The sequence below is a fragment of the Salmo salar genome, chromosome 13 (assembly GCF_965601325.2).
Source record: "Salmo salar chromosome 13, fSalSal1, whole genome shotgun sequence".
NCBI lineage: Eukaryota > Metazoa > Chordata > Actinopteri > Salmoniformes > Salmonidae > Salmo > Salmo salar.
Genome location: NC_138303.1, coordinates 54,530,314 through 54,545,980, shown reverse-complemented (window position 1 = coordinate 54,545,980; position 15,667 = coordinate 54,530,314). Strand labels below are relative to the sequence as shown.

Here is a 15,667-nt window from a genome sequence, read left to right as displayed (position 1 = left end):
ACAACTGCATTGACAACAGATACAACAGAGGTGTTCACAATATATGATAAATATCTCATTATATACTATATAAAATGCACATGTAACTATATTTAGTGTACAATCAATGTAGAATTATATCTATCCATCTATATATCTATCCAACTTCTTTCCTTCCTACCTACCTACCTACCTACCTACCTGTAGTGAACAACAGGTATAACAGTACTACATCTGCCTCTTCGTACTAAAACAGTATCTAAAACCGTATTGCCATGACAAAAATGGGAATCTAAGGAGCCCCTTTAGATTCATCAAGAAGAAGTAACATTGTAAGAACACAAAGCAAAACAGCATCAGAAAGTCATCTGAAAAGGCCAAACACCTACTGCTGTACATGACGATAGGAATTCAACAACAGCAGCACTGAAATGTGGTTAGAAGAGCTTTGTAATATTTGAATGAAATTGTTATTATCATTATTATTATTTTCTCTTGTGCAACCGCTACATTATTCACATTTAAGATAGCAGAAGACAGATGAAAGTAAAAATGGTATAAAAAAAAAACTATAATAATGTTTCATGAGAATTCCTACGTAAGAAAATCAAACACGGTTCAATCTTGACTATCTCACAGCATAATGTGACATTAAAAGCACAAACAGAAAGGTGACTCAAAAAAATGAACTATTTTACAGTGTGATCATTCTACATCTACACTATATGTCACTATGACAAAACCTCCAGACGGTAAGGTCGAAGGTTGAGCTAACAATGGTGTTTTTTTTCCTCTGCTTTTATTATAATTTTTTGGGATCCTCCGCCTTTTGTTATGCAAAAGAACAAATACAAGAATTGCATGTCACTATAGCAATGTCCATTACAGATCAATTTATTGTTAACAATCATTGTTTTGGCATAGCGTACTTTCAGCAAATGGAGTAAAGGAAACACAGATTCAAATAAAATGTCAACAATCCAATATAAAGTATAAATAGAAAATAAATCAGATTGAAGTCTAGTCATTTCATGTTCATATGAATACGTAACATCTACAGCATAAGTTAATAATAATAAAGTCAAGCTACTGTATATAAATACATCACCAGCATGCACAATATTATATTATCGAGAATATTGGAGCAGTTATCGTCTCACACTGAAGAAACAGTTTAATAGGCAAGTGCATTTCTTGACAATTAAAAAAGTTAACACAAAAAGAAAATCCACAAACCTCAAATATGCTTTTAGATTGGGAGAGACTATACACACATTCCTTGTGCCCAAAACTGTCACGCAGCGAGAGTTGAGTGGGAACAAACAGATTCGGTTCAGTCATTTCAGTCAGGCGTCCTAATGAGCCTTCCCCAGCTAGCTAGTTTATGAATGTGGCTAGAAACTTCAGCCAGAATTTTTAACTTGTCTGCCGAAGTTGGGACTTGGGAGTGTTCAGAATCATTCTGTTTTTAACGGAAATAATTGTTCTTTTTTTCAACAAAAACATTTACTTTCGGTGAAAATCATTACAATAACTGTGCTTTCGCTGTCACCCCAGGCTAAACTATCTAGCTACTTTCCTCTCCTTACAGCAGGACAGCAGTGCTCAGCAAGTGGGGTGAAGGACACACTGTGCCCCGTGTTGTCGTGTTGCCGGTTTGCAGTGCAAACTCTCCCCATTGAGCAGAAGACTGTATCACGGTGACATTCAGATGCTTACTATACTACCAATATTACAAGTTATTTCTCGTGTAGGCTGCTATCCTACTCTAAATATAACCAAGTGGGATGGAACAAATAGCTACCGCCAGTGAAAATGTGTTACAGCTGCCCGGTGGGAAGCAACAGTGGGAACTGGGAAGTACCTCGATACAACACCGTTGCACTGGTCATTCACACCGACTTGTCGTTACGTTAGCTAATTGGCATGTCACGGTGACATCCAGATGGTGACCAATACTACAAGTTATTTCGTCCGTGGAAATAAAAAGCACTTTCTTTTACAAGTTACAACTAGTGCCATGCTGCTGTTGTTGCCAGCATAAACTAGCTAGCTGGGAAGGGCTCATCAGGACGGCTGACTGAACTGACTGTCAGTAGCGAATCCATTCGTCTCCACTCACAGCTGCGTGTCCATATAGCCCAGGTAATGTGTATTTTGTCCACTGAGTATGTGGTTCCAGTCAACTCGGTGTCATGGATCGGATCCAAGATGGATCCATTTGATGGATCCAGGATGGTTGTAAACATGAATATACCGTAATTTAGGAGAAAATATTCTGCTGTCTTACAATATCAAATAATCTCCTCTGCAAGATAATTGTTGTTGTTGTTTTAGTGATTTTCTTTGCATTAGCATAGTTTGATATTCTATTAATACGGCACCCTTGACAACCTAGGTAAGGGGAGAATAATAATAATAATAACCAGGTGCTTGAAAATGTTTATATACGTATAGCATATGAGCGCATTAGAGGGCTGTACTGGCTGTGTATTTACTACTTTAGTTACAGTAATATAGTCTGTGACTGAGTACAAACACATTCCTGACATCATGGGAACAAAACATTGGTTATGTATGTTCAATAATCACAGAGGATACCTGCTTTCACACAACGATTACCATTACAGGGTGATGCACACCTTTTAGATTCCATGTTGGTAAGTCTGAAGTGGTTAGCTAGAGGTACGATACCTATTTCTCCCTCTCTCAAACCTAGTTGCAAATCTTTCTTTTTGCGAGGCGATGACATTCAAGTTTTTTTTTATTTTTTTGCACAAGCTTCTATCTCCCCTTAAGATTTTGAATGCTCTTCCTCCCTCACCACATCAGTTAAATAAGAAGCTCCATTTCATTTAGTGCCATAAGAACAGTCTTTATGCCAGTGTGAGGGTGTCATTTCTAACCCAATAGCCAGACTCTACTTCCTGACTGACTGTTTGAGATACAGAACTTCTTCCTCTTAAGTGGTTTGGCAAATGTCGCAGAGGTAATCAAGAAGTAAGGGGTTCCACAATTTATTTTTTAAATTATACTAAAAACTAAAATCATCTCCCCTCCTACTTCTCTTTCAATTTTTCTTAACTTTTTAAATTTGTGTAAAAATGAAGAACTGCAGCTGCGGTAGTATCATCAACGGCAAAAGTGGCTGCCAAAGTTCCACCAGCCAAATCATTTATTTCTAACTGGTTTCATATTTTGTTGTGATTTGTGAAGGAGCGGGGTGTTGTGTGTATTGGCTGAAACAGGACACGGGAGTCTCTTTAGGGACTCTCTAGTTGTTGGTCTCACCACCCTCGTCATCCTGCTGGTCGCTGGTCCAGAGTGTCAAGTTGTCTCGTAGCAGCTGCATGATGAGGGTAGAGTCTTTGTAGGAGTCTTCGTTCAGGGTGTCCAGCTCAGCGATGGCGTCATCAAAGGCGGTCTTGGCCAAGTGGCAGGCCTGCTCAGGTGCATTCTGGATCTCGTAGTAGAACACGGAGTAGTTGAGGGCCAGACCCAGGCGGATAGGGTGGGTGGGCTGCATGTGCTCCTTGCTGATCTCATGGGCCTCGCTGTAGGACTTCTCAGAGGACTCCACTACGCCGGCCCTCTTCTCGCCCGTGGCCACCTCAGCCAGGTAGCGGTAGTAGTCGCCCTTCATCTTCAGGTAAAACACCTTGCTCTCGTGCTGCGTCTCGTTGCAGTTCTTGATCAGGAAGTTGTCCAGGAGGTTCAGCACGTCCTGGCACACGGTCTCCAGCTCCTTCTCGATCTTCTCGCGGTACGCACGCACCATCTCGATCTTTTTCTCGTTGCCGTCTGCCGAGGTCTTCTGCTCGATGCTGGAGATGACACGCCAGGATGAGCGCCGCGCCCCTACCACATTCTTATAGGCCACAGAGAGCAGGTTCCTCTCCTCATTGGACAAGGCCTCGTTCAACTCTGTCACCTATGATACAAAGAGGGAGAAAGAGGGACAGCAATGTTTCAGAGTTGCAGTTTACCTTAAAACAGTATTTTAATCTTGTAAATTACTTTTATTGTCAGATTTGAAAACTTGGCCGCAATTTTTTGTTAGGCCAATATGCAATCATTCATTCATGCCATGTTCTCTGTTTTCTGCCAACATTATGGATAGGAAAGGATATAGTAATGCCATGCCATGTGTTCACTTGCTAGCTGATATATCCTATTATATTGATATAACCTAAATAGCTATTCACATTTCGTCATTCATGATTCACAACGATCGAGGTCAGAGATGGGCTAACTCCCATGATCTTCTACACCAGTGATCATGGCATCCAGAGGCTGCAGGCTGGGGTTGGACCACGCCTGCCTGTAGTAGGCTGACATCATCCCCCTGTCCCTGGCTTCTCATTGGCTTTCTCCTGCTCTGAAAGCTTGTTTTGTTTTGTTTTCCACAGGCCTGTGTCTGTCTGGCTAGAGGATTTAATCCTTTATACCCCCACGAGACGAGACCATGCGGTGCCGCACGCATCACAGCCATCTTTACATACTTAACCCTCTGCTCTGAATATAAAGCCAGCTACTCTCTGGTTGCATTTCCCAAATGGCACCCTATTCCATTTTATGGTGCACTACTTTTCACCAGGGCCCAAAGGGCTCTGGTCAAAAGTAGTGCATATGGACACAGCCTCTGTTTCAGGGCCTAAATTCCCTTCCAATCCCATCTCTCCAAAGCACAACATGGGGCCCTGGCTGTGGCAGTATAGTTCGCAGCAAGCCCCCTTTGTCTGATGATAGCCCTACTGAATGTGTTGTCTATGAAGAATAAAATAAAATAAATAAAAAAAAATATATATATATATATATATATATATATATATATTCTTAACCTCCCGAACTAGAGAGATTTTGGTGATATTTAAATACACAAATATCAGAAAAGCACAGAGCTAAACCCACTTGATTGCTTGCTTGCTTTAAGCCGCTTTGCTCTCTTGGCCCGTTGGCCGAGGGGTCCAGAAAAACAATCTACAGCTAGCTGTTTGATGATGTCAGCTTGGGAGCACGACGATAGTTTACTGCCAAAGCTAAAAGCATTGCCTTGAAGGTATATATTGTCATTTTCCAGTGCTGTTAGAACAACGGTTAAACTTAACCCTAACCTTAACGAGCAGTTGTTTATCAACAGATAGTTTGTTAACAGTATGACCATATGTAGAACATCAACAGATGGAAAATCCGGACTATCCAAATAAAGTGTGACACTTTGCTCTACTATATTTCTAATCAGAATCCTCAAAGGTATAACGAGAACAGGGTACTTTGAAACTTTTCTCAGCCTGGAGGTTCTGTTAAGTCTTTCTCCAGTTTTGAGAGCATAGCACATCCAAGGGGCAGATAGTCACTACACTCCCAGCCCTGCCTTTCCAGTGACGTCTAGGACTAAATCACTCCTTTTATCTTTCCATGTCAGCTGTCATTTGATTGAGTAGGAGCAGATTGTTCACCATAATTTATTCTCTAATCTTTCTCAGTTCTCTCTCTTTCCATTTCTCTCACTCTCTCTCCCCATCTATTTATCTATCTATAGTCTGGAACATATCCCTTTCCCAGTCCCCTTTTCTGCTTCCCCTAACCAATCAAGAGGGGTTCCACTCTCTCCTCTGACAAATTCTGTGCATTGCAGCTTACAGTACACGTCCAGAATCAGAGCAAGTCATCTGAGTCATAGCTCAATCTAATATTCCAAGCCGCTTATGATGATTACAGCCCTCGAATTGAAGAAAAAAAGAGATGACTTTGCTGTCAGTGTTTTCTTCCTTCTACACATAAAGCTTACTAAATTGTCCAAGTGGGAGTTGTTATTTTCATTGCCACATGCTTGGAGCCTTGGACTGGCTATACAAGGAACAAAATCCCCCTCCAACTTGCTCTCTCAGTTGAAATGGTGAATACATTGAGAGTCACCAAATCACCTTTTTATTCCTGCAAAAATGTAATATATAAAACACCAAGTTCAACTGCTGATACCTCTCAGATGCACAGGTGTATCCTCCAACACACAGAAGTGTTATCATATAGGAGAACACTGATTTCACCCCTAACTCTTCCATAACACTACAATTCTTCATAGATCAACTTCCTTCAGTGATTCTTCAAAGTCAAAACAACACACCATTTTATTATTTTTTTATTTCACCTTTATTTAACCAGGTAGGCCAGTTGAGAACAAGTTCTCATTTACAACTGCGACCTGGCCAAGATAAAGCAAAGCTGTGTGGCAAAAACAACACAGAGTAACACATGGGATAAACAAACGTACAGTCAATAACGCAATAGAAAAAAATCTATATACAGTGTGTGCAAATGTAGTAAGATTAGGGAGGTAAGGCAACAAATAGGCCATAGTGGCGAAATAATTACAATTTAGAATTGACACTGGAGTGATAGATGTGCAGATGATGATGTGCAAGTAGAGATACTGGGGTGCAAAAGAGCAAAAATAAATAACAATATGGGGATGAGGTAGTTGGGTGGGATAATTTACAGATGGGCTGTGTACAGGTGCAATGATCGGTAAGCTGCTCTGGTTATTAAGGTTATGGTTAGGGCTAGGGTAAGTGGCTAGTTACAACCAGCCAATCCCAGCCTTCCGCTCTGGCCAGATGACTGGCTAGTGTCTACCTACTGTAACAGGGAGGGGCCGAACTCTGAAAGGCAAAAAATATCTATCTATCATGCTATCTTCAGTTTCCATGGGAACTGACTGAGAGATCTGCTTTGTTTGGGACAACCAGATGTTCTATCTCTACAGCCCAAGGACAGGATAAGGAGAATGGCCAGTGAAGGTAGTGGATTGGGGTATAGTGTGGTCGTGGGTCAGGGGTAGGATCGGCTGATACACACACACAGTCCACAAATAGCTATGTCAAAGACAATCCCCTCTATGGGCTAATTCATAGTATCTCACAAGGAATGACCTTTTCGCCCTATCTGTATCCGCTGCTAAAACAACAGATCCTCTTCTTAAAATTTGATTTCAATTGATATAACAGTAGAACAACTAGCATCTCTCTGACACACGCTACAATTTCAATGCTTCCGAGACAATAATTGACACATTATCCTACTGACCTCGAGTTACCTTCATATAATGCAACGTGTTGCATCATAAAGCATCATAAATTGAACAATGGCCATATATAGATGACCTCTGGACTGGTGTTGTTGTGCTATTACTGAAAAGGTGGGAAAACAGAGAAATGCGCATGACCAACAGAACAAGCACTTGCCACTACTTTTCAAACACACACACACACACACACACACACACACACACACACACACACACACACACACACACACACACACACACACACACACACACACACACACACACACACACACACACACACACACACTAAACAGGCCCTGGGCTGGCTTTGTAAAAACATGGCTGCCTTTATTTCAGCAGCCTGGGGGTGAAACAGAAAGGACTGACGGAAGCTGTGGTGCAGGGATCACAATAGAGCCCTCTGTCTGCCAGTAAAGCTCATCAATCGCCCTGGCTCTCTCGTGACTCATCCCCACACTGGCTGCTGTCAACTCCCAAACATCTGTGTGTGTTAAACAATAACAAAAGCAACAGGAAACCAAAATATCAATTATTTCTCTCTGATGGCTGTCTACTGTGCATCATGGCTCAGGCCCCCTAATGTCTAATGTCTATAGAAGGGAAGGCGTGGAGCGGAGGAAGTGAGGTTGGTTAAAGTTGGAAAGGGTGCGGAGTGCCACCACACTCATTTTGTTCCACCTCTGCAACCCATCACACCTACTTGAAGGCCACACATGGATGCAGGGCTGGGTCATTCCTACAATCTGGTGCCTTTTGGACCAATATGTTTGACTTTCAAAAAAAAACTTTTTTTTTAAGTGCCTGTCAAACTCAGGCACTTAAATCCTAAAAATTATAGGTGGATTGTTTACACAATGAGATATTTCCACACTGTTAGGGACATACAACAAATTCGTATCTACAGTTGAAGTCGGAAGTTTACATACACCTTAGCCAATTACATTTAAACTCAGTTTTTCACAATTACTGACATTTAATCCTAGTAAAAATTCCCTGTCTTAGGTCAGTTAGGATCACCACTTTATTTTAAGAATGTGAAATGTCAGAATAATAGCAGAGAGAATGATTTATTTCAGCTTTCATTTCTTTCATCACATTCCCAGTGGGTCAGAAGTTTACATACACTCAATTAGTATTTGGTAGCATTGCCTTTAAATTGTTTAACTTGGGTCAAACATTTCGGGTAGCCTTCCACAAGCTTCCCACAATAAGTTGGGGGAATTTTGGCCCATTCCTCCTGACAGAGCTGGTGTAACTGAGTCAGGTTTGTAGGCCTCCTTGCTAGCACAAGCTTCTTCAGTTCTGCCAGATTTTCTATAGGATTCAGGTCAGGGCTTTGTGATGGCTACTCCAATACCTTGACTTTGTTGTCCTTAAGCTATTTTGTCACAACTTTGGAAGTATGCTTGGGGTCATTGCCCAGTTGGAAGACCCATTTGCGACCAAGCTTTAACTTCCTGACTGATGTCTTGAGATGTTGCTTCAATATATCTACATAATTTTCCCTCCTCATGATGCCATCTATTTTGTGAAGTGCACCAGTCCCTCCTGCAGCAAAGCACCCCCACAACATGATGCTGCCACCCCCGTGCTTCACAGTTGGGATGGTGTTCTTCGGCTTGCAAGCGTCCCCCTTTTTCCTCTAAACATAACGATGGTCATTATGGCCAAACAGTTCTCCTTTTGTTTCATTGGACCAGAGGACATTTCTCCAAAAAATATGGTCTTTGTCCCCACGTGCAGTTGTAAACTGTAGTCTGGCTTTTTTATGGTGGTTTTGGAACAGTGGCTTCTTCCTTGCTGAGCGGCCTTTCAGGTTATGTCGATATAGGACTCGTTTTACTGTGGATATAGACACTTTTGTACCTGTTTCCTCCAGCATCTTCACAAGGTCCTTTGCTGTTGTTCTGGGATTGATTTGCACTTTTCGCACCAAAGTACGTTCATCTCTAGGAGACAGAACGCGTCTCCTTCCTGAGAGGTATGATGGCTGCGTCGTCCAATGGTGTTTATACTTGCGTACTATTGTTTGTACAGATGAACATGGTACCTTCAGGCGTTTGGAAATTGCTCCCAAGGATGAACCAGACTTGTGGAGGTCTACATTTCTTTCTGAGGTCTTGGCTGATTTCTTTTGATTTTCCCATGATCTCAAGCAAAGAGGCACTGAGTTTGAAGGTAGGCCTTGAAATACATCCACAGGTACACCTCCAATTGACTCAAATGATGTCAATTAGCCTACCAGAAGCTTCTAAAGCCATGACATCATTTTTTGGAATTGTCCAAGCTGTTTAAAGGCACAGTCAATTTAGTGCATGTAAACTTCTGACCCACTGGAATTGTGGGTAAGTAAATGGAAAGAAGCCTATATCCTGTGCAGTCGGGGCAAGACACACACTCAAACACAAACTTCCAAGCGCACACTTCCAAGCGCACACAACACACAATTAGGGAAGCGCCTAAGTGAAATAATCTGTCTGTAAACAATTGTTGGAAAAATTTGCTTGTGTCATGCACATAGTAGATGTCCTAACCGACTTGCCAAAACTATAGTTTGTTAACAATACATTTGTGGAGTGGTTGAAAAATGAGTTTTAGTGACTCCAACATAAGTGTATGTAAACCTCCGACTTCAACTGTATATACACATAAAATATAAATATATTAGTCATTTATTTACTATCTTTTCTAACAACATTTCCACCCTGTTAGGTGCGTAATCCTAATAGGGTGGAAATGTGAAGCCTAAATTGTCCATAGCTCTGTGGGTGATTGATGTCCATTGCTCTGTGGGTGATTGAGATTGAGTTAGCGTAATGGTAAACACTTAAAGAGAATTTTAACTTCTATATCAAACTTTTTTTTTAATATTCACTACCATTCAAAAGTTTGCAGTCACTTAGAAATGTCGTTGTTTTTGAAAGAAAAGCTAATTTTGTTGTCCATTAAAACAGATATACAGTGTAGACATTGTTAATGTTGTAAATGACTATTGTAGCTGGAAATGGCTGATGTTTTATGGAATATCTACATAGGCGTACAGAGGCCCAATATGAGCAACCATCACTCTAGTGTTCCAATGCCACGTTGTGTTAGCTAATCCAAGTTTATCATTTTAAAAGGCTAATTGATCATTAGCAAACCCTTTTGCAATTATGTTAGATCAGCTGAAAACTGTTGTACTGATTAAAGAAGCACTAAAACTGGCCTTCTTTAGACTAGTTGAGTATCTGGTGCATCAGGGTGGAAAGAGAAATCAGGGACCTTAAATACAATAATAACAAATACAATAATCATGAACATTTTAAGTAGGATTATAAAATAATGAAGAAAGATTTTGAATACGTTACTTTCTAATGGCTTATATCTCTCATAGAAGTTGGTGAATAGCACCAATGTGGACAATGTGAAAATGCCTACATCCACTAAAAACAAAGTGCATAAAATTCCCTTTGAGATCCATATCTTTGTGTTTTTATGGTAAGGGACACATCATTTTATCTTTAAAGCCCTTTGGAAGCCACATTTGACACTAAATAGAAGGTGATATGAGGTGATATTTCCTGGGGACAGAAAAGGCACCAGATTGTAGGAATGACCGGCTAACACAAGAGTGGGCTCAGTCTACATGTCCATAGCTCCCGATCTCTTCATCGCATACACCCCCCACCTCTGTTTCTCTCCCCATCTCTCTCTCATCCTTACTGTCATCACTTTCTCCTCATTCCCTTGCACTTCCTCCCTTGCTTTCCCTCTCTCTCTCTAACTTAAAGTGACATCTCTCCTGCCTACCCTCTCCCTCTATCAGGCTGCAGAGCACAGAGACGACGTGTGCTAGCGTTACCTGACGTCACTAGCTGTAAGAGTGGTGCGAGCGTGGATGGCTGGTTAAGGCAGAGAGAGGGAGAGAGAAAGGAAGAGAGGAAGAGTGGAAGAGAGAGGGCGTGCTGCTGGGAAAGGGGTGTGTGTGTGTGTGTGTGTGTGTGTGTGTGTGTGTGTGTGTGTGTGTGTGTGTGTGTGTGTGTGTGTGTGTGTGTGTGGGTGTTTCAGGGAAGGGGGTTGCTTCAAGTAGCTCTTTGTTGTTATATAACCATACATGACTGCAGTTTTTCATAGATGTTTTTCTCTCTCTGTGTCATTGCTGCTGCGGCAGGCTTATAAAAATACAATGTGTAAAAGCCAAGGAAAAAACATGAGTAAGTAACTGCGTTAGTATGTTTTTTAAAGCCAGGTCCATGTTGGTATTTAGGGTGATAACCTTCTCTGCTACAATACAGAGAGTGAGGAGGGTACAGTATCCAAGATATACAGCATCAAGGCAGGATTTACGATTCAACACATTTGAGTAATAGCCTACTGTCATTTATAATCTGGAGAATGTTACCTTTCATTTTAGATCAAGTGGTATAAAATAATACATAAGGTGCCAGTAAAATGAGATGATCACAAAAGCTCTGACAAAGGTTCGGGGGGCAGGAAGCGGATAGGGGGATCAGGTAGCTCCCGAGTGGTACAGTGGTCTAAGGCACTGCATCTCAGTGCTAGAGGTGTCACTACAGACCCTGGTTTGATTCCAGGCTGTATCACTTTGTTCACCATGGTGTTGTCAATTATTGTTCCCATGTCCGTTGGTGGGTGTGAGTACCTGTGCTGTGTGTTTTGGCTTTCGTGCCCTTGTGGATTGCGCAGATCATTACTGGTCTCGTCCCGTGTGATAATCATTGCGCGCTAGTGTTATTTATTCGAGGTACTCCTCGCTCTTTTGTTTGGGTTTCAACCCTGTGTTCTTGTTACGTATTCGTTTGGTCTTTCGTCCCTGTGCCTTTATACGGCATGCCGTAATTTGGGTAAAATAAAAAACCCTGTTACGCATTCCTGCGCCTGTCTCCCGAATCATTTATACCAGTGTGACAGATTTGGCCGGGGTAGGCCATCATTGTAAATAAGAATTTGTTCTTAACTGAATTGCCTAGTTAAGTAAATGTTAAATAAAAAAATTAAAAATAAAAGCTGCCTATTCAGCAGCATGATGGTCTTTACTTTCAAAGACGGTAAAGTAGGACAGACGCTAAAGGAAACATGATATCACAGGGTGACACTGGATGCAACCCTCCTCCCCCCACTTCTCCCCATTCTCTCTCCCCCAAAGGATGAATGAACTGCTTCACCTCAGATAGAACGCCCAGCATGTGAACCATTTCTGACTCAGATTCTGAATTACAGTGCGAGGGTTCATTCACCCGACTGATGAATCAAAAACATGTTACAGCATCAGCCCTGCCACATATGCTTTGCTGCTTTGAATTGAGTAGCTGTTAAAAACGTCACAACGTTACATACAACACTCAGTGCTTGAATTTGGCTAATTCACGCAGGGCAGGCACCTCTACATATCTACTACTCTAGTCTAGTTTATTAGGATCCCAATTTGCTACTCTTCCTGGGGTCCTCGCTCGGGTACCACAACCAGAATAATTGCTCTAAAATATCAATACCAGTATTGTGAAAATGTCACCATGGTGAAGGAAAATGTAATTATTGAATGCCATCCAGGCATACATGCATCACATGCTCTTTTGACACGTTAATGGCCAACTAACTGACTGACTTTAGAGGAGGGATCCTCTGCATGTGGGTAGTGACAACGAAGTAGAATGCCAGCATACCACTACTGACAACCACTGGTCATTTCCGCAAAAAAATGTAACTAATGGCCGGGGAATCCCTTGCCACTGATGCCCAGTGGAGTGGCAGCTAAATCAAAAATCAGTCAGACACACCCTGATACCCACTGCTGCAGCACATCCAGGGCTGGAGCTGGTGTTGGGCGGCTGGCTCGGGCTGGGGCTGCATGGGGCTGGATATAGGGATGGGGCTGCATCTGCAGGGGAGTCAGGCTGGGCTGGGGCTGGGGCCGGGGATAAGGATGGGGGTGGACTTCCTCCGTCTCTGACTCAGCATCATTTAGAGGGAGGAGCCAAAGCCCTTCTCCCCTCTGACATTATCACCACCTGGCCCCGAAGCAGCCTGCTTTCCTGAAGAGTATGATTCATGACTAATACTACTCCCAGCTTCTGTAATTAAGTCTGTGTCTGTGTTATTACAGTGTACTAAAGTAACGCCTCAGCAACCCACCATTCAACATTATAGTGCACTGTTCAAGGTAATTATACCATGCCTTCTATATGGACTAGTAGTCTGTGACAGAGCATTTTCTCAGAGGTGGACACAGACAATTTATTTACGATTTTCAACTTAACGTGGATCGCCTACTATACTCTCTCCCTTCTATTCTATTGATGTAATACAGTTTGCTTTGATGGCTATTCTGAGTTTGTAGAGACTGAATATGCTATTGGGTAGATAGTAGGCTACAGTAAGTGGCATTCATGTTTTGTTGGTCAGAATGAGGATGAGAGCTAGGCTAGACAGGCAACCTCAGTGGATAGATCCCAGGAACACCATACTGGCCTGGCCAGATCATATCATTGGATTAAGCCTCCATATCATATACTTCCTCAGCTATTGTATATACAGTGAGTAGGTGATATCAATGACAGAATTCCTGCATTTCTGAATTGTGGGCTACAGATAAAAGGGCTGAGTCTGATTCTGAAATGGTGCAATACGGGTACTGCACCTTGGCACACTGCGACACGCCTAGTGCAAGAAACTGCTATGCCTTCCTTTTGAGGGGGTCGAGGAGGACGCAAGTATAAAGCATTGGATGCTATAATGTGTCTTTGAGATTGAATTCAGAACCCTGACCATTCTAACACGTTCTAGTCTGCACATTGAATCCCCTGCAATATGACAACCACAGAACGTTCTGGAAGGATTTCTGCTGCCACCCACGTTTCACGTTCCCGGGATCATATTTTATGGGGATATTGTGTATTGCCCAAATCGATATCGGCTACGACACTAACGTTTGCGTTGGGCCTATTCTACACAGGTGGGTAGATTTTATGACGTTGTGTGTGTGCGTAAATTGATTTCCTCACAATGTTAGATGTGACTAATAATGCATCTTCGCGGGAGATTGCCATGTTTAGGGAACATCATCACAATCAGGGAATGAGACATTCCTATCTCCAACCCTGCTGTCACTCTCATTGCAGTAGCCTACTTTAAACCTAGAGTCGGCTACCAATAAATTGCTTTCCCTCCCAAATGTTCATCATTTTACGCGAAGATTCCACTGCCCCTCCCTGCCAATTGTATCTGTCCTTTCAATTGAATTCAGTTAGATCAACAATTAAACAAACAGGTTTCATCTCCAGAGCAAGGTGCTTTGTCGGTTATTGCCCCCTATCATTACTGCCATGCTGTCTAGCTGATTAAAAAGCAACCTAGCAAAAGGCACCGCCCTAAGATCACACAGTCCGCATTCGTTCGCTGTTTTCATAATCTGACAGCCATATTCCACATTAACAAGCCATTTCTACTAGGCTATGAGGTAATAATTGACCATACATAGCTCAATGTTTCAATAAACATACCTTTCATAAAGATAACGAACCGTGAGCAATCAATCGCTGGATTTAAAAAAAAAAAAACATATATCGAAAGGTATGGTGAAAGCCTACATGGGCCTTGCCAGTAAAGTTCCAGACAATGTCACTGGCATGATATATTGGCTTTCCCCGTCTTATTGCAGTTGAAGGTTTTGACATAATAATGATCTTTCATGGCATGTTTAATACACCAAATAGGGAACACTACAATAATTAGGGAACGATAATTGCCATGGGATACACAACAGTTATTCTTTATGTAGGCCTAGCTACATGTATATATATATATCAAACAAAACAGAAAAAAATGAAAGTGTAAGTATTAGACAGTGGAGGTTATTTATGATTCCTTATGATACTCAGAAATATGATTCCAAAGCAGAACTTACCGATTTCATGGCTGCTGCCATATCATCATATCTTTCAGCCTGTTCGGCCAGCCTGGCTTTCTGCACCAGTTGCTCGCGATCAACCATTTTAGCTGTCGTTAATACAATGTTATTCTAGAATTGTTAAAGTTGAAATGGTAATATGTCACTCTCAGCAATGCAGTGAATGTTACCAGAGGTCCTCTTGCTGCAGCTGCTCCCTGCTGTCTGCGCGTGCAGACGGGACACCCCCTCCCCCTCCTTACCACTTTCCCTGGATTGCGTCACCACCTGAAAAGGCGTGTCTATACGAAGTGATGTAACAATCCTTATTGGGAGAACAGTCAGTGCCTGACACCGGTAACAAATAGGATTTTACCGTTGGAATCAGACGCTATTTACTCTGCGCAGGGTGCTGTGGGAAATGTAGTGGTTTAGGCTGCATCTTTCGTTCTAAACCATCAAACGCACTATAATTGAACTATGGTATGCATATAATCAATTAATTTGTTTCTGCTTGTAAAGAGAGAGGGTTATTCTTATACAAATTCTGCCACAGAAGGTCTAGTATAGCCTTCAATAGGGCCTTTATAGTGGAACGTGTCGGGCCTAGGCTACCTTTCATATTTTAGTCACTTTGCGAAGTAAATGCTGTCAAATAGAATAGAATATTGCAGTCATTTATTAGCCTCTATGTTAATCAGCAGAGTGCAGGC

At 41.9% G+C, this 15,667-nt stretch overlaps 1 protein-coding gene across 1 annotated transcript; it reads right to left on the bottom strand.

Annotated features, from left to right (window-relative positions):
• Positions 1-857: 857 nt before the first annotated feature.
• On the bottom strand, positions 858-15,147 carry 143g1 (14-3-3 protein gamma-1). Its single transcript, NM_001173658.1, is given in 2 exon segments — positions 858-3,910; positions 14,973-15,147. Coding segments are annotated over 2 exon segments (744 nt in total). The 5' UTR covers positions 15,060-15,147; the 3' UTR covers positions 858-3,253.
• Positions 15,148-15,667: the final 520 nt, after the last annotated feature.